This window comes from Delphinus delphis, chromosome 4, assembly GCF_949987515.2.
Source record: "Delphinus delphis chromosome 4, mDelDel1.2, whole genome shotgun sequence".
NCBI lineage: Eukaryota > Metazoa > Chordata > Mammalia > Artiodactyla > Delphinidae > Delphinus > Delphinus delphis.
Genome location: NC_082686.1, coordinates 3217563 through 3233379, shown reverse-complemented (window position 1 = coordinate 3233379; position 15817 = coordinate 3217563). Strand labels below are relative to the sequence as shown.

The 15817-nt window shown below is 49.4% G+C and overlaps 1 protein-coding gene across 2 annotated transcripts in view; it reads left to right on the top strand.

The window, feature by feature from the left end:
* SLC37A1 (solute carrier family 37 member 1) overlaps window positions 1–15817 on the top strand; it is a 67072-nt gene that overhangs the window by 33686 nt on the left and 17569 nt on the right. For both annotated transcript variants that reach the window (XM_060010276.1, XM_060010277.1), the window contains exons 9-11: window positions 2147–2184; window positions 8188–8268; window positions 13223–13354. In XM_060010276.1, the coding sequence (XP_059866259.1) occupies window positions 2147–2184; window positions 8188–8268; window positions 13223–13354 (251 nt within the window). The remainder of the gene's footprint in view (window positions 1–2146; window positions 2185–8187; window positions 8269–13222; window positions 13355–15817) is intronic.

The following is a 15817-nucleotide window of genomic DNA, read 5'->3' as shown; positions in this document are numbered from 1 at the left end:
TGTCTCAGCGAAAGGAGAGAAGCCGGTTCGCAGGCTCAGACACCCTTACTCCTCCTCGCGCAGCCCGAGCCGGGCCCTTGTGAACAAGGCCTCTCCTCCTGGGCCCGACGTCACCTGTCAGCCTGAGGCCACCGCAGGCACAGGCCTGTTGCTCTAACAGACCCTCCACGGCGGAACGAGAATCAGACCGCCGGGCCCTCTCTGCTGAGAGGATTGGTACCTGTACTCCCCCTGGTAACAAGGAGGTGGTGTCCGCATGAGTGATGATGAAAGCCAGCTGCAAGCAGTGACCAGCACATCCTGTGTCCGAGAGCAGAACACTGCAGAGAGGAGAGACCGGATCCACGTGCGTCTCGGTGGCTTACTTCCGCTCCCTCCCGCTCCCTAATCCCCTACTGCAGGGTGGGCGGGAAAGCCCCAGGAGCGCCCCTTCTCGTGACCAGCAGCGAGGGACCGGCTCGGCCCTGTTCCCCCTTCCTGCCGGGGCTGGGCCCAAGGGACAGGGCACCCCATCCACAGGCCCCTCCAGGGCTGCCTGGGAAGCTGCCCTCAGACGTGTCCCAGCCAAGGGTCACTGGTACTAATGTCCTGCAGGGTGAAAGCCCAGGAAAAGCCACGTCCTGGGGACCAGCCGCACCCCATGGAGACTGACCCTGGGGCTCACAGCACAGCTGGGGAAAGCCACGGGCTGGGGAACTGCTGATGTCACTGCACATCCCCAGGGCCATCGGGACCATCAGGGCTCCCCAGGCCCACCCTCCGCAGAGGGCGGCGGGGAGGAGCCCCCAGCCCAGGAGCACATGTGGTCCAGGGGCCCCTCCGCGGTGTCACCCTCTATCTCGCGGGAGGGAACGCCGCTGTGGGAAGTTGAAAGCCCTGTGGCTCGGTTTGTGTTTCAGGGTGGTTAAACTGTCTCACCAAAACTTATAAAAAAAGACCCGGGTTCTGGGTGATGGGGAAGGAGCAAAGCTGTTACAAGGCGGCTGTCTAGATTCTCAAGAAGTGGAGTTCGCTGGCCAGGGCGACTCGTGGCCCTGAGCCCGGCTCTCGTTCCCGGGTCACACCAGCGTGATCTTAAAGTACGAAGATGAAGAAAGCCTCGCTTCTGGTTCTGTCCGCTTCCACATGTCCTTCCCTCTGTCGACAAAAAGTTAAGCAGTGGATCTAAGAAAACAATGGGACATTTTATTCAAGCTGAATTTGAGGATTGTAACCCGGGAAGAGCATCTCAGAAAGCTCTGAGGACTGTTCCACCCATGAGAAGTCAAGACACAGTTATGTAAGGTTTCTGAGACAGAGGGATTATCGACAGTTTACATAATCCAGGTCTAAGAGGCATCGTGGTGGGTCGCGTGGTCCCTTACGGGATCAGTAAGGAATGTTTAAGGAGTTGTCCTGTGGATGCTGGGGGAACGTTGCTCCTCTAGGCTGCACAGGTATTCCTGCTCGTGGGGGAGGTTGGGTTGATGCCTCCTGTGGATACACGATGCACGGTGCGCGGCAGAGGACGCCCAAGGGCAGAGAAGCATTTTGATGTGCACGTGTTTCTTGTTCTGCCGTAAAACGCGAATTTTATTTCACACCTCCTTGCATTTAGGCAAAAGGCATTTTGTTCTATTTCAAGGTCGATGTTTTGTGCCCGCTAATTTTCCTTCTAGTTAATTCCATAACATTAAATGACTCATCCCAAACGTTATTCAGAGCCCCGCTACTCTGATCTGCGGGTCATGTTTTTCTAGTTCCTTCTGATACTTACGTCCTTTGCATGTACCTTACACGGCTCGTCACCATAGTGTATTTAAGCTCTGCTTATTTTTACTTGTAAACTATTTTCCATGTTGCAAAGCAGCCTTCATATTCGTGACGATTTACGTTTGTCGGTGCTGGTTTCGTACCCTCCCGGCTTCGGTGCGTGGGGATCAGGCAGTCACGGGGCCCGCGTGAGGGAAGGGGCACGTGTGGGTTCTTGCGGGGGTGGCCGAGCTGCGCCCTCACCCCACCAAACGTGCTGCCTCGTGCATTGTCTTTTTCTGAAATTGTTGCTGATGTAGTAACAGCATCAGAGGGTGCCTTGCTTTGGTTTACGTTCTTGTGTCGGAGGAAGCAGCCAGCCCTGGTTCACTCTGTTCCGTGTTTGGTGTTTCAGATCCGAAGGACGTCGCCTGCTCTTCCTCCCCGGCCACGGTAAGGACGTGCTCCCTGCTTCTCGTGTCCTCAGTGTGCTGTGATGATGACTGTCACCAGCCTGGCCCTTCCTGTCCTGTCAGTGGGTAACAAAGTGTGGACAGAGGTCCTGCCCTGAAAATACGGGCAGTTTTAGAAAAAGATTAATCATAATGATAACAACCAAAACCAGACGAGGAGCTTGGTGCAGTCTGGGTTAGGGACTCAGAGAGCGACCAGGAGCTGGGGACCGGCCGGGCCTCACGAGGAGCAGGGACATCATACTTTTCCTGGGCGGGTGTGACTACAGGCTGACGCAAAGCTAAGCTGGCTGACGTCACTTGAACCTGGCGTCCACACCTGGCAGGTGGCCCGCTAGGACCGCCCAGCACCAGGACCACATTCCCTGAGTCCTTGTCACTGCTTACCGCCCCTGACCTGCTCACGCCCAGCTGCTGAGCAACCCGGCGGTCTTCGCGGCCCTGGAAGGGCGCTTGCCCCGCCGGCGTCCGCGGAGGTCTCTGCCTACCCCCAGGTAACTAACTCTAGGAGCTGCCCAGGCCAGCTCCCCGCCCCTGGCCTTCGGCTTGCCCTCTCTCCTGTGTCGCTCCCAGCAGGGGTGTCGCCCTTGCACCCGGTTTCCTGCTTAACCTTAGGGTAGACCCCCCGAGTCGTGCTCCCTGACTTCCCTCTCCCGGCTCCCCTCCTGTCCTCTGGCCTCCACCGCTCTGCCAAAGCCACCCGCCAGGGCCCCCAGCAGCACGGTCTGGCCGCACGTGGTCAGCGCTCTGGCCTCACCCCTGACCTGTCACCAGCGTGTGATGCGGTGGTCTCCTCCCTCCATGAGATGCTCCCTTTGGGGGCTCGTAACATGCTCTCCTGCTTCTCTGGTAACATGCAGAGCTCTTTGCTGGCCCTACTCTGGCAGACCCCCAAACATGGGAGCCCCCCCCGGCCCGGTCCTTGGCCCCTTCTCCCCTCTTCCTGCTCTCACCGTAGGAGATCCCACGTGGGCCTGGGGCTTTCAGCATCCTCACGGCACCTCTGTGTGCGTTGATGTGCAGTCCCCAGCGTGGTCCTCTGCCCTGAGCTCCGTGGTCATAGGTCACACTGCCCACCCGACATCCCCACAGAGGCGTCTGGGTGTCTTCCCAGACTTAACATGACCAGAATGTTCTCTTTATTTCACCCCGTAAACTTGCTAGGCCCCTGGCATTCCCCGTGTCAGTCAGAGAACCGCTGTCCGCCCGTTGGACAGGCTGGATTCCGAGGACTCGTCCCAACTCCTCCTTCCATCAGCCCCGTGGCCCATCCATCCCCAGGCCCGTCAGCTCTGTGTGTGTGTGTGTGTGTGTGTGTGTGTGTGTGTATGCGTGCACGTGCACATGTGTGTGTGGAGTCATCCTTGTGCACAGCTTCAGACGTACGGGAAAGCGTACCTGTGCTAGAGGCGTTCCTGCACTTGTGTGTGTGACCTGGGGCCCAAGCTGTGTCGTCTTCCCCCGCTGAATCCTCCCTGACAGCTCACTGAGCCTCCCCAGGGTACATGGGGTAGGGTGGCCCACGGAGCTGGGGTTCCTCTTCCTCTTTCTTCCTCACAGGGGTCAGTCAGAGGGAGAGATTGGACTGATTTCTGGGGGCGTTTCATCAGCTTCTGCCACAGCCCCAAAGTTCTCTTTCCCACAGGAACTCTACTCACTTCCTGTAGGGCCCTGGAGAGACCGGTGTCACAGGGCCTTCTCGAGGGGCCCCAGAGCCTGGGGAAGTGAGGGCAAGCTGGGCTGGTTCTCTGTTCGCTCTGTCCGTTTGCACCTCCCCCCTATCGTAAGCAGAGCTTCCGTGCAAAGCCGGATGCGCTTGCAAGACATCTCACAGGTGCTGACTTCTAAGTGGAGCCGTGTCCTGGGAATTTCCCATCTGAAGGTGTTATTTTCAGCATCAAGTTCTTCTCCTTTCCAGTTCTTTAAAGTTTTCATTATGGAAATTTTAAAACACGTAAAAAGGTAAAAAGAATAGTATCATGAACCCGCATGTGCCCATCACCCTGCCAGTCTTATTTCATCAGTACCCCTTCTAATACTCCCTCCGTCTCCTCATGATTTATTTTGTAAGCAAATACCAATCATCATATTATTTTGTCTCCAACTATTTCAGTATATGTTTCTAAACTCTAAGGACTCTTTTATTAAAAACAAACAAACAACAAAAAACATTACTGGGGCTTCCCTGGTGGCGCAGTGGTTGAGAGTCTGCCTGCCGATGCAGGGGACACGGGTTCGTGCCCCGGTCCGGGAAGATCCCACGTGCCGCGGAGCGGCTGGGCCCGTGAGCCATGGCCGCTGAGCCTACGCATCTGGAGCCTGTGCTCCGCGACGGGAGAGGCCACAGCAGTGAGAGGCCCACGTACCGCAAAAAAAAAAAAAAAGAAAAAAAAGTTACTATACCATTAGCACATCTAGAGACCAACAGTAAAGAATAGAAAAAAAAAAATAGAGATAGTCAATTAAGCCTGACAACTGAAAAAACACACAACCTCAAAGTTGTGAGTAATGTTTATTCAGGGACCTTACTGAGGACTGTAGCCCAGGAGACAGCCTCTCCGTAGCTCTGAGGAACTGTTCCAAAGAGCTGAGGTAGGAGCCAGGATATATAGGAGCTTTTGCTGAAAAAAAAAGGCCATGTAGTCAAACATCGAGAAAGATTACTGTTAATCACAAAAAGCAGACATCTCAAGTTAATGATTTTATTGCTTGTCTCTATAGGAAGATGCAGGGGTCTGGGCTCATTGAAATTATTCCTTAGATACGCATCTTAACGATCTAGGGCCAGTATCCAGTTTCTCTCCTTCCTGAATTCCCCTCAGGGCACACAGTTGGGAGGGGCTGAGGTGGGGACTGCAGCGGCTGATAGCTTCGTGGCAGCAACATTCTTTGTTTACTGAAATGGCAGGCAACATTTTTTGTCCACAAGCCAAAATTTGTTCTTCGAAAAGATCAACAAAATTGACAATCCTTTCGACTGACCAGGAAAAAAAGATTCAAATTACCAAAATCTGGAATGAGAGAGGGGACGTTACTGCCAACTTCACAGAAAGAAAAAGAATTATAAAGGAATACTATGAACAACTGTATGCTAACAAGTTAGATAACTTAGAATAAGTGGGAAAATTCCTAGAAAGATGTAAACTACCAAAACTGACTCAAGAGATAGAAAATCTGAATACACCTATAACAAGGAAAGAAACTGAATTATTAATTTAAAAATTGACTACAAAGAAAATTCCAGGACTAGATGGCTTCATTGGTGAATTCTGTCAGACATTTAAAGAAAAATTAGCACCAACTATTCACAAACTCTTCCAAAAAATAAGAGAACACTCCCCATTCACTCTCTGAGGTATTATCCTGATAACGTAAGGAGACATCACAAGAAAACTAGAGACCAATCTCTCTTATGAATGTGCATGCAAAACTCAACAAAATACTAACCCAGCAACGTATAAAAAGGATTAAATATCATGATCAAATGGGATTTATTCCAGGAATATACAGTTGGTTTAACATCTGAAAATCAGTTAATGTAATACTCCACATGAATAGCATACAGGACAAAAACCACAGGGTCCTTTCAGTAGAAGCAGAAAAAGCATTCGACAAAATCCAGCACCCCTTCCTAATGCAACACTCAGCAACCTAGGACCGGAAAGGAACTGCCTCCACCAGATAAAGACTATCAAAAGCCACAGCTGGGCTTCCCTGGTGGCGCAGTGGTTGAGAGTCCGCCTGCCGATGCAGGGGACACGGGTTCGTGCCCCGGTCCGGGAAGATCCCCCATGCCGCGGAGCGGCTGGGCCCGTGAGCCATGGCCGCTGAGCCTGCGCATCTGGAGCCTGTCCTCCGCAACGGGAGAGGCCACGACAGTGAGAGGCCCGAGTACCGCAGAAAAAAAAAAAAAAAAAGCCATAGCTAACGTCATACTTAATGGTGAAAGCTTGGACGCTTTCCCTGTAACGTCAGGCACAAGACAAAAGATACCTGCTCTCACCATTTCTACTTAACGTTGTACAGGAGGTTCTAGCCAGAGCATTTAGGCAAGAAAGTGAAATAAGAGACGTGCAGATCGGACAAGAAGAAGTAAAAGTGCCTCTGTTAGCAGATGACGTGATCTTGTATATAGAAAATCCCAAGGAGTCCACCAAAAACCTATTCGAGCTAATTAAAAAATTAGCCAGGTTGCAGGATACAAGATCAGTGTATAAACATCAGTTCTATTTCTATACGTTAGCCATGAACAATCCAAAAACGAAAATAAAAACACTTCATTAACAGCAGCATCAAAAGGAATAAAACACTCAGGGATAAATTTAACCAAGGAAGCACAAGACTGATACACTGCAAACTACAAAACATTGTCGAAAGAAGTTAAAGAAGACCTAAATAAATGAACAGGCGCCCTGTGTTCACCGACAGGAAGACTTAATACTGTCAAGATGGCAGGATTGCCCCAAATCGATCTACGAATTCAGTGTAATCTATATCGAAACCCCAGCTGGCTTCTTGGCAGAAATTGACAAGCCGATCCCTGATTTCATATGAAAATTTAAGGAATCCCGAGAGGCCAAAGGAATCCTGAAAAAGAACCAAGTTCCCAATTTCAAAACATATTACAAAGCTGCAGTATTCAAGACTCTGTATTACTGTCGTAAGGGTAGACATACAGATCAATGGAATAGAACTGAATTCAGAAATTAAACCCTCATACTTACGGTCGGTTGTTTTTTGACAAGGCGCTAGGACCATTCAGTGGGGAAAGGATAATCTTTTTAACATGTGGTGCTGGGACAGCTGGGTATCCACAGGCAAAGAGTGAATTGGGAACTGTTTGTCACGGCGTACACAACATTTAAATGCATCAAAGACCTAAATGTGAGAGCTAAAACTATAAAACTCCTAGAAGAAAATATAGGAGGACATCTTCATGACCTTGGATTAAGCAAAGCCTTCTTAGATATGACACCAAAAGCACAAGGGGTGGAAGGAAAAATAGATAAATTGGACTTCACTGAATTTAAAGCTTTTATGCTTCAAAGGGTACCATCAAGAAAGTGAAAATACAACCCAAAGAATGGGAGACAATATGTGCAAATCATATATCTGATGAAAGACTTGTATCTAGAATACATAAAGAACACTTCGAACTCGGTAATAAAAAGACAAGCTAGTTTAAAAAGGGGCAAAGGATCTGAAGAGACATTTTGCCAGAGAAGATAAATACATGGCCAGTAAGCACATGAAAAGGTGTTTAGCTTCATTGGCCATCAGGGAAGTGTAATCAAAATCACAACATCACAAATTCAGACCCACTAAGATGGCTAGAATCGAAAAGACAGATAATAGTAAACTGGAACCCTCATACACTGCTGGTGGGGATGTTAAAATGGTGCAACCACTTTGGAAAACAGTCTGGCAATTCCTCAAAAGGTGAAGCATAGAGTCACCATATGACCCAGCAATTTCACTCCTAGGTATATCCAAGAGAAATTAAAACATACGTTCATTGTACAGACACACACACACGCGCGCGCGCACCCCATGGCTCCAGTGGTCGAGCTCTGTCTTGTCCGGCAAGCCATGCTCTCCTTCTGTATGGAGGGTGTTTTGTTCCTTCTGAATCCATCTGCTGTTGTAGGAAGTGACTGTGTTTTTCACTGGTTAGAGGAAAAGTCGTTTAGAAATGTCAAAGCCGTTAAGGAGAGTTGAGTTGCATTCATCGGCAGTTTTACGTTTCTTTATTCCTCGGTCTTGGATTATTCTTCAGGAAAGGCTTTGATTTTCACCCTCCGTTATCTGAGGGTCTGGAGCCTTGAGATTAAACGGATTAGCCTTTGTTTTGTTTTAATCATTTGTCTTATTTTCCCTTGATAGCATTTTTGTGAAGATATTTCGTGTCCTTGCTGCAGTGAGTCTAGGTGTAATTTCTGTCCGTTGATTCGGTAATTGCTCTAACTACATTTTTTTCTCCCAGCATCCAAAAAGCTACGAGAACGGCACGCACAGATTCCGGCCACAGAAGCAAGCGCTAACCGAGGAGAGGAGCAAATCTCTGGTGAGTTGCACACGAGGCCGCTTGGCAGGAAGGCAGGAAGGCAGAGTCCTGCCTCAGCGACATTTGTCGCAGACATCCAGGGTCTTGTATTTCTTCAGTTTGCCTTTGTTAGTTTGTGAATCCAATTTGTAAGCGATTCATTCATCCGACAGCTGTCTGCAGCATTCAGGGTTGCAGCACCGGTGCCACGGACATCAGTCCCAGTGTCCTGTGGAACTCACATCCTGGGGCGGGACGCGTGTGGGGTAGAGAGAAAACCAGCAGCAGACAGAGCCACCCAGAGGACTGAGCAGGCACTAATTCAGGCCTGGTGTTGGGCGCTTCCCGAAGCTGGTGGCTTTGCGTGGAGCTGTCAGGGAGGTGAGGGGTGAGTCTGCACCCACGTGGCCCAAGGGGGTTTCAGGTGGAGAGAGCGTAGGTGGTCTGGGAATGAGAGCGACCCGAAGGCAACATAGAAAGTCGACCTCCAGCCCTCCACCCCTTCACAAGTGGGGAGGCCAGGATGCAGTCCAGGGCTCTTCCCCAGCGCTGGGCTCACCCTCCCCTCTCCTTTCAAGATGCAGTCAGCCTCGTATCCACAGATGCGAACCCGCCCATACGAGGGCTGACTGTACTGAGCCGTTGTACGTGAGGCACTTGAGCATCTGCAGACTTTGGTCTCCGCGGGGGATCCCTGGGACCAACCCCCTGCAGATCCCGGGTACCAAGGGATGACTGTCCTTCCAAGAAATTCCTCCCATTGCTTCTGCCTAGCTGACCGCATGGAGCCGCAAGGGCACTTTAGGTTTGGTTTTAATTCTTGAAAGTATAAGATATTCTCTTTTCTTTTTAAATCAGTTAGCTTAAAGGATAAATGTGCTAAACAGGCTTCTTACTGTTTTTTCTTTAGTGCCCAAGGAAGTTATTTCTGGTGGTTGAAATAATGGAAGAGGGAAGCATGGTGTCTCATACATCTTGGTTCTTAGATCTTAGTGAAATTCAACTGAAATGCTTTAAAATCTCTACTCACTTCTGAGTTTGCATCAGAAGCAGGTGTCTTCGATTGGGCTGCTGTAACAGAAATACCCTAGACTGGGTGGCTTAAACAGTAAACATTTACTTCTCGCATTTCAAACATTTGTTTCTGGAGGCTGGGAAGTCCCAGATCAAGGCACCAGCAGGTCTGATGTCTGGTGAGAGGCTTCTTCCTGGCTGGTAGGCAGCCGCCTTCTCTGTGGATCCTCAGGTGAAAGAGCAGGGAGAGAAGCAAGTTCTCTGCGGTCTCTTCCTACAAGGGTATTAATCCCATCATGCGGACTCCACCCACATGGCCTCATTACCTCCCAAAGACCCCACCTCCTAATACCATCATATTAGAGATGGGGGTTCAACATACAGATTTTGGGGGAACACAAATGTCAGTCCACAGCATCAGGTCTTAATCAATGTCCAAATGGCTATAATTCCTCTCCGCTTGTTACTGAAGACTTATCTTTTCTCTGTGTTCTAATGTAGTTACTGACCAGTAAGGCTAGCGCTCTCTTCTGAGCATAACTTCCCTCTTCCTTTTTTCTGTTCCTTCTATTAAAGTCTATTTACTAACATGTCACCAAAGAGACAGTTACATATTTAGACGCCCCCGTAGGTCCTGTTTCAGGCCCGGCCACACCACAGGCTGACTTTGATGTGGACATGACCGGGCAGGTGTTGGCCGCAGTGGACGGGTGTCCCCTTTCAGCTGGCCCCTGCGCGCTAACCAGGCTTTGTGTGGTCCCCGCCCTTCCGTAGAGTGGAGAGCTCACGTGCTGGAGGTGGCTCCTGGGTCAGCAGGCAGGATGTCCCACACGTTTGGCAAGACACCCTGGTGTCACCTTTCCCCGAGTGACCTGGCTCAGATCCATGGGTTCGGAGTGGAGCCTTACCCAGGACCCTGATCACCACTGCTTTTCACCTGGGACTGCTTAATTCCCTTCTATGCCAGGCATGGTTCTTAGACTTTGTGGGGAAATACGTAAAGAAGGGGGTGGGCAAGGAAGAGAATGTGAACAAAGAGAACGAGGCTCCGGGGTCTCTCGCCACGCGGCGGACCTGCGTCCAGCCCTCGTGGGCGTTTACCATGTCGTCTTGGGGGTGTCGACCTCTGTCGTCTTTGTAGTCACATGTCCTTCATGTCATCCTTGGCCTGAGGGTCTTTATCTTTTTTCTTTTTAAATGCTTTCCATTTTGTGTTCTTATTTTTTATTTTTATTTATTTTTGTTTATCTTTTTTAAGAATTTATTTTCTTTGACATATAGTTGAATTACGACGTCGTGTTAGTTTCTGCTGTACAGCAAAGTGACTCAGTTATACATACATGTATATTCTTTTTCATATTCTTTTCCATTATGGTTTATCACAGGATATTGACTAGAGTACCCTGTGCTCTACAGGAGGACCTTGTTGTTTATCCATTCTCTATATACCAGTTTCCACCTGCTAACCCCAACCTCCCAGTCCAACCCTCTCCCACCCCTCTGAGGGCCTTTCTGATTGGCTGTGGCTCAGCGGCCACTTCAGGACCGCTGAGCGGGTGTTCTGATGCTGAAGGTTTCTCCACCCAGCGTGCCAGTGCGACTCCATCTGAGGCCAGCACGCGGTGAGGCAGGGCTGAGCCGTCATTCGTGCAAACGCCCCGTGTGCGTTTGCTCTATCACACGGAGCCCTTTCACTCTGTGCATGTATAAACCTCAGAGGAGGGTCCCCAGCTGAATAAGCCCCCAGCCCCCTGAGGGCTCCCCATCCCAGCAGATCCCCCGGGGGCTCCAGGCACACCGCTTCCCCTGCCCTGTCCGCCCAGCAGGTCCCTGTTGGCTCCGAGGAAGAGGCAGCCTTGCTCTCCTGATTTGCTTTGGAAAACCCGCCATGACCTCACGCATCCCTCTGTCTCCTCCAGACACTGCAAAAGACTGGACTTGGGTGGCTGGGACGGCCCCCACCCCCCAGACTGTGCATAAAGGATGAGCAGGTGTGGGCAGGAGGCCCATCCTCAACGAAGACAGGGCCTTCCCTGCCTGCCTGAGGGGCTGCTCGTGGCTTAGAGCAGACGGGCTGGACCAGGGCTTTAAACCAGCCCAGCTTACAGAGCAAGGAAGGGCCAGGTGCTGACCCAGGGCTGTGACCTGGTGGGTTTCTGTTCTGGACCTGCAATTACTACTGTCCTGGCTGAGCAGAGTCTCTTGACTTTCTTTTTTCTCTTTATCTGGCTGTATTTCATGGTCTACCAGTCGGACCACTTAGTGTTAAAAAAGTCTGTCCTGTGGTTCTCAGCCTGGACTACACATCGGGCTCTCCTGGGGCCTGCCCCTGGGACTGCTGTATTCGGTCTGGGGTGCAGCCTGGGCACTGGGGTCTCCCAGAGCCCCCAGGAGATGCCAGGGTTGAGAACTAAAGACTTCATCTCCTACACTGGACAGCCGGCGTAATTCGCGGGAGAAAACTTTATTTCCAAACGCAAATCATAGTTCTCAGTTTTCATGTGCCTTTGCGGAGTGGTCGTCAGGAGGATGTTCTGTGTCCTGAAACATCAGAGCACGTGGTTACCTGCGACCATGTTCACCAAAGGCCGGTTCTCAATGCCTGAGTCGTGGCGGGCGCTGGGCTTCTCGGTGATGCAGCCCTTGCTGCCCGAGAGCTGAGGCGCTGCGTGCTCACTGCCCGTAGGGCTGCGGTTGCTGTAACCTGCCAGCCTGTTGCCCAATTTCTGTCTTTCACCGGAAGAGAATTCTAATATCAAGAGTGGGATACCTCAATGGAGTGTCATTTTTTTTTAATTTAACTGCATTTTTAAATCTAACTCGTGTAGATTATAGTGAGATAAGTACAATAAAACCTATTTAGTTTTGTGGTAAGTCCAATATACATAGAAACATTGCTTTTTCAATCCTTGACCTGTATAGTGCACTCATGAAGGACACTTTTAGATCATCCTTGCTCTGACTTGATATCCCGCCCAGAGTTGAGGACCACAGTTCTTTGTTTTAATGAAGATAAACCTTTTTTTTTTTTTTTTCTTTTTTTTTTGCGGTACGCAGGCCTCTCACTGTTGTGGTCTCTCCCGTTGCGGAGCACAGGCTCCGGATGCACAGGCTCAGCGGCCATGGCTCACGGGCCCAGCCGCTCCGCGGCATGTGGGATCTTCCCGGACCGGGGCACAAACCCGCGTCCCCTGCGTCGGCAGGCGGACTCTGAACCACTGCGCCACCAGGGAAGCCCTAATGAAGATAAACTTTGTCCTTTAGGGATGTCTGGAATCAGAATTTATGAAATAGTGGAATTTGTTTATGAATTTTAAAATAATATTGTTTTTGATCATGTATGTCCTTTGTGAACTCCTTAAAAAATACAGGATCATGGAAAGAATTTATCGACATTTCATACAAATTACATGTAATTCTACCATTCAGTGATAACCATTGTCGGTTTAGAATTTAGCTTCTTTCTTCCTATAAATAGATCCTTTAGTTACCTACTTACAGAGGTACATATTTAAACATTCTTTGAGATCGTGATGAAAATGTGCTTTTGAATGATGTCTTATTACTTAATGTATCATAAGCACCTTCCTATGTCATCAAATCTCACAAACATTTTTTTTTACAACCGCAAGATATTTATATGGATGTACTTTAGCAATTTTTCTCAATGATGGTGTGACATTAATGTTATCATATAAGTATTTTTCCACTTCCCAAATTATTTTTCACAGAGTCCTAGAATTGTTGGGTCAAAGGATAGGATTTTGTGTGTTTTTAGTTAGTATTTCCCAAAACCACGTGAATGTTAATGGTCATAAAGCAATGGCCACAGTGCAGATGTCACCCAAGGCGTTCCCCAAGGCCTTTAGTGGGGCAGCTTACCACACCTCAACCAAGCAGACTACCTGGTGACACCTTTTCTTTTCTTTTCTTTTATCGTTTCTACGGGATCTGTCTCCAGGACCCAGAGATGCAGTGCTTACTGCTGTCGGATGGAAAGCGCTCCGGCCACCAGAACCACGTGGTCGTTCTCCCGGCAGACGGCGGCGGCGGCATCGCGGCCATCAGCTTCGTAGGCGCCTTGAAAATTCCCGTGAGTTACACGTGTCCAGGAGAGTTTCAAAAGGGGGCATTTATGCTCCCTATGAACAGAAACCGGCCTATTGATAACCAAGCTTAAAAAGAGAAATCCGTGATTCTCCGGATCACATAATCCATAAATTAGAAATCCATAGCATGAACCAGAAGTTGCAGACAGGTCAGCTCAGGAACGAATAAGGCTGCAGAGTTGTGTTAGCCTCTTACTAGTTATAAAATATATTGTACGTGTATAGTATGTATACGAAATTCATGGGCTCCCTCAGCAGAGCATCTGGGGAGCCATGCGGAGGACCCTGAGGAGCTGTGTTCTGCTGACGGGGAGCCGTGGAGGGTGCTGAAGACAGAGCCAGGAACAGAGGCAGGATGAGAGGAGGGAACACACCCCGCCCCTGGGGGCCGGCATGGACGGCCCCATGGGCCACACTCAGAAACACCTGGGCTCCTGCCCTTGGGTCCTATCCAGGGGAACAGACGTGGGTCTCATACAGCAAGATCGCTTCCCTCACGCTGGCCTCTGGGAAAACCAGCAGAGAGAACCCAGAAGCTCCGTAGCGCCTGTGTGGGAGCTGGAAACTAAATGGTACACCCAGAGCCTTAGAATCACGGCCCAGAAACGAAAGAACTGAGAACTTCGGCTGTAGAACAGAAACTTCTGCCAGTGCCCAGATGAAACTGGGCTGTGGAGGACCCTGTTGCCGGTTTCCTGCCAGAAGAGAATGTTGAAGGCCAGGCCTGGACATCTCTGTGGGCTGGCCAGAGGACATGCTGGTTCTAAATTAAAAAGTTATTTTTTAAATGTTGCTAATAACAACAAGTAACTTTTCTGTTGTACCTTATTGTGTAGCCACCTCAAATACTTTTGCTAAAAAGTAGGGTGCACGCTATAAGTAGAAGTGGGGTGGTGGAGAGAACAGGCTTCAGAGCCCTGGCCTGGCCTGACCTGGCCCTGCTGCAGACGAGCTGGGTGTGCCTGGCAAGGGTGTTAACCACTCTGGGCCTCCATTTCCTCACTGTAATACAGGCTCAGGACCTGAATTACTACTTAATGCTGTTCTGGGGATCAAATGAGATCATTAACTACACAGTAAGCACAACGCCAGGCACATGGTAAGCATGCAGTACCCCACCCACACACACCCTCATACTGGGTCTGACTGTGAAAACATAACTTGCTTAATTTCAAAGGCACTGCCATGAATTGCATATTGTGTGCTTTGCCTAGTTTCGAGGGATGTTCGTAACTATGCAGTATAACCTGGGAGGAGCAGGGGAGGGAGTCAGTACCTTAGTGTTACCTGATTTCTCACTCAAATTTCCCAAGTGATATCTGGACTTACTGTCTCACAAGGGCCACCTCTTTGTAAACGCAGACATAAGATGGAACACAAACAAGCGTTTCACAGTAGCCGTGAGACTCCAAACCTCAGTGTCCTCACTGAGATCTACGTCTCCCTTTTGGGTGTTAACCAAACTCCAGTTCTGCTGCTTGCCCTCGAAAATCAATACTCGAGAGGCAAGTGTTGGTTAGAACGGAAAGTCGCTTTAACCAGAAAAGCTGACAGCCGGGGAGAAGGCGGACTCATGTCCCCAAAACCACCTCCAAAGATTCTGCTTGGCCATGAACGTTTTTAAAGAGAAAAGGAGAAGAAATCCCAGTTAATCATTGAGATAAGGGGTCAGAGTTGTCACCATCCCCCAGTGTGTGCAGGCTTGTGTGCAGGCTTGTTGACTTCTTGTGATCTTTCTTTAGATGCTATCTTGTTCACAGGCTTATGGACAGGGAAGCTAAGGAAGAGATCTGGTCATCCATTGATGTTAATTACTTATTCTTCATTTTTACTTCTTTGATCTAGGAAAGAACCAACAGGTTAGGCAAGGTATTGTGTAATCAAAAGATTTGACAGGTGTGCTTAGGCCAGAGACACGTAGACCATGGGGGTGCCTGGTTTAAGGTTAGTTACAGTACAGCTCTGCTAAAGTGACAAGAGAAGGGGCATCTCCTGCAGAGAGCTCTTTCCTTCCAAAAGCTGCTGACAGATCTCCCTTGTCAGAACATCATCCCATTTCTGTGAGTTCATGGGGGAAGGTCCATCTTCTATAACTTCTTCATGCTGACATAGGATGCCATATTCTCAGAGTGGGAGAAGTTGACATGCAGCACCTCTCTGCTGACAATTTTAGTTGCCTGCTTATTATGTGCATGGGCAGAACAAGCTACAGTTATTGGGTTGGCCAAAAAGTTCGTTCAGGTTTTTCCATAACACCTTATGGAAAGACCCAAATGAATTTTTTGGTCAACCCAATATTCTGATGCCCACAAAGACAGAGATTATTATGTGCAGTAGTGTTAATCCCATTCTCTTGAGGCCAGTTCTCAGAACTCTGCTAACCGTAGGTCCAGTACAGCTGAAGACGCAGCAGCTGTGTCATGGCTACAGTCTGGTCACCACGCAGT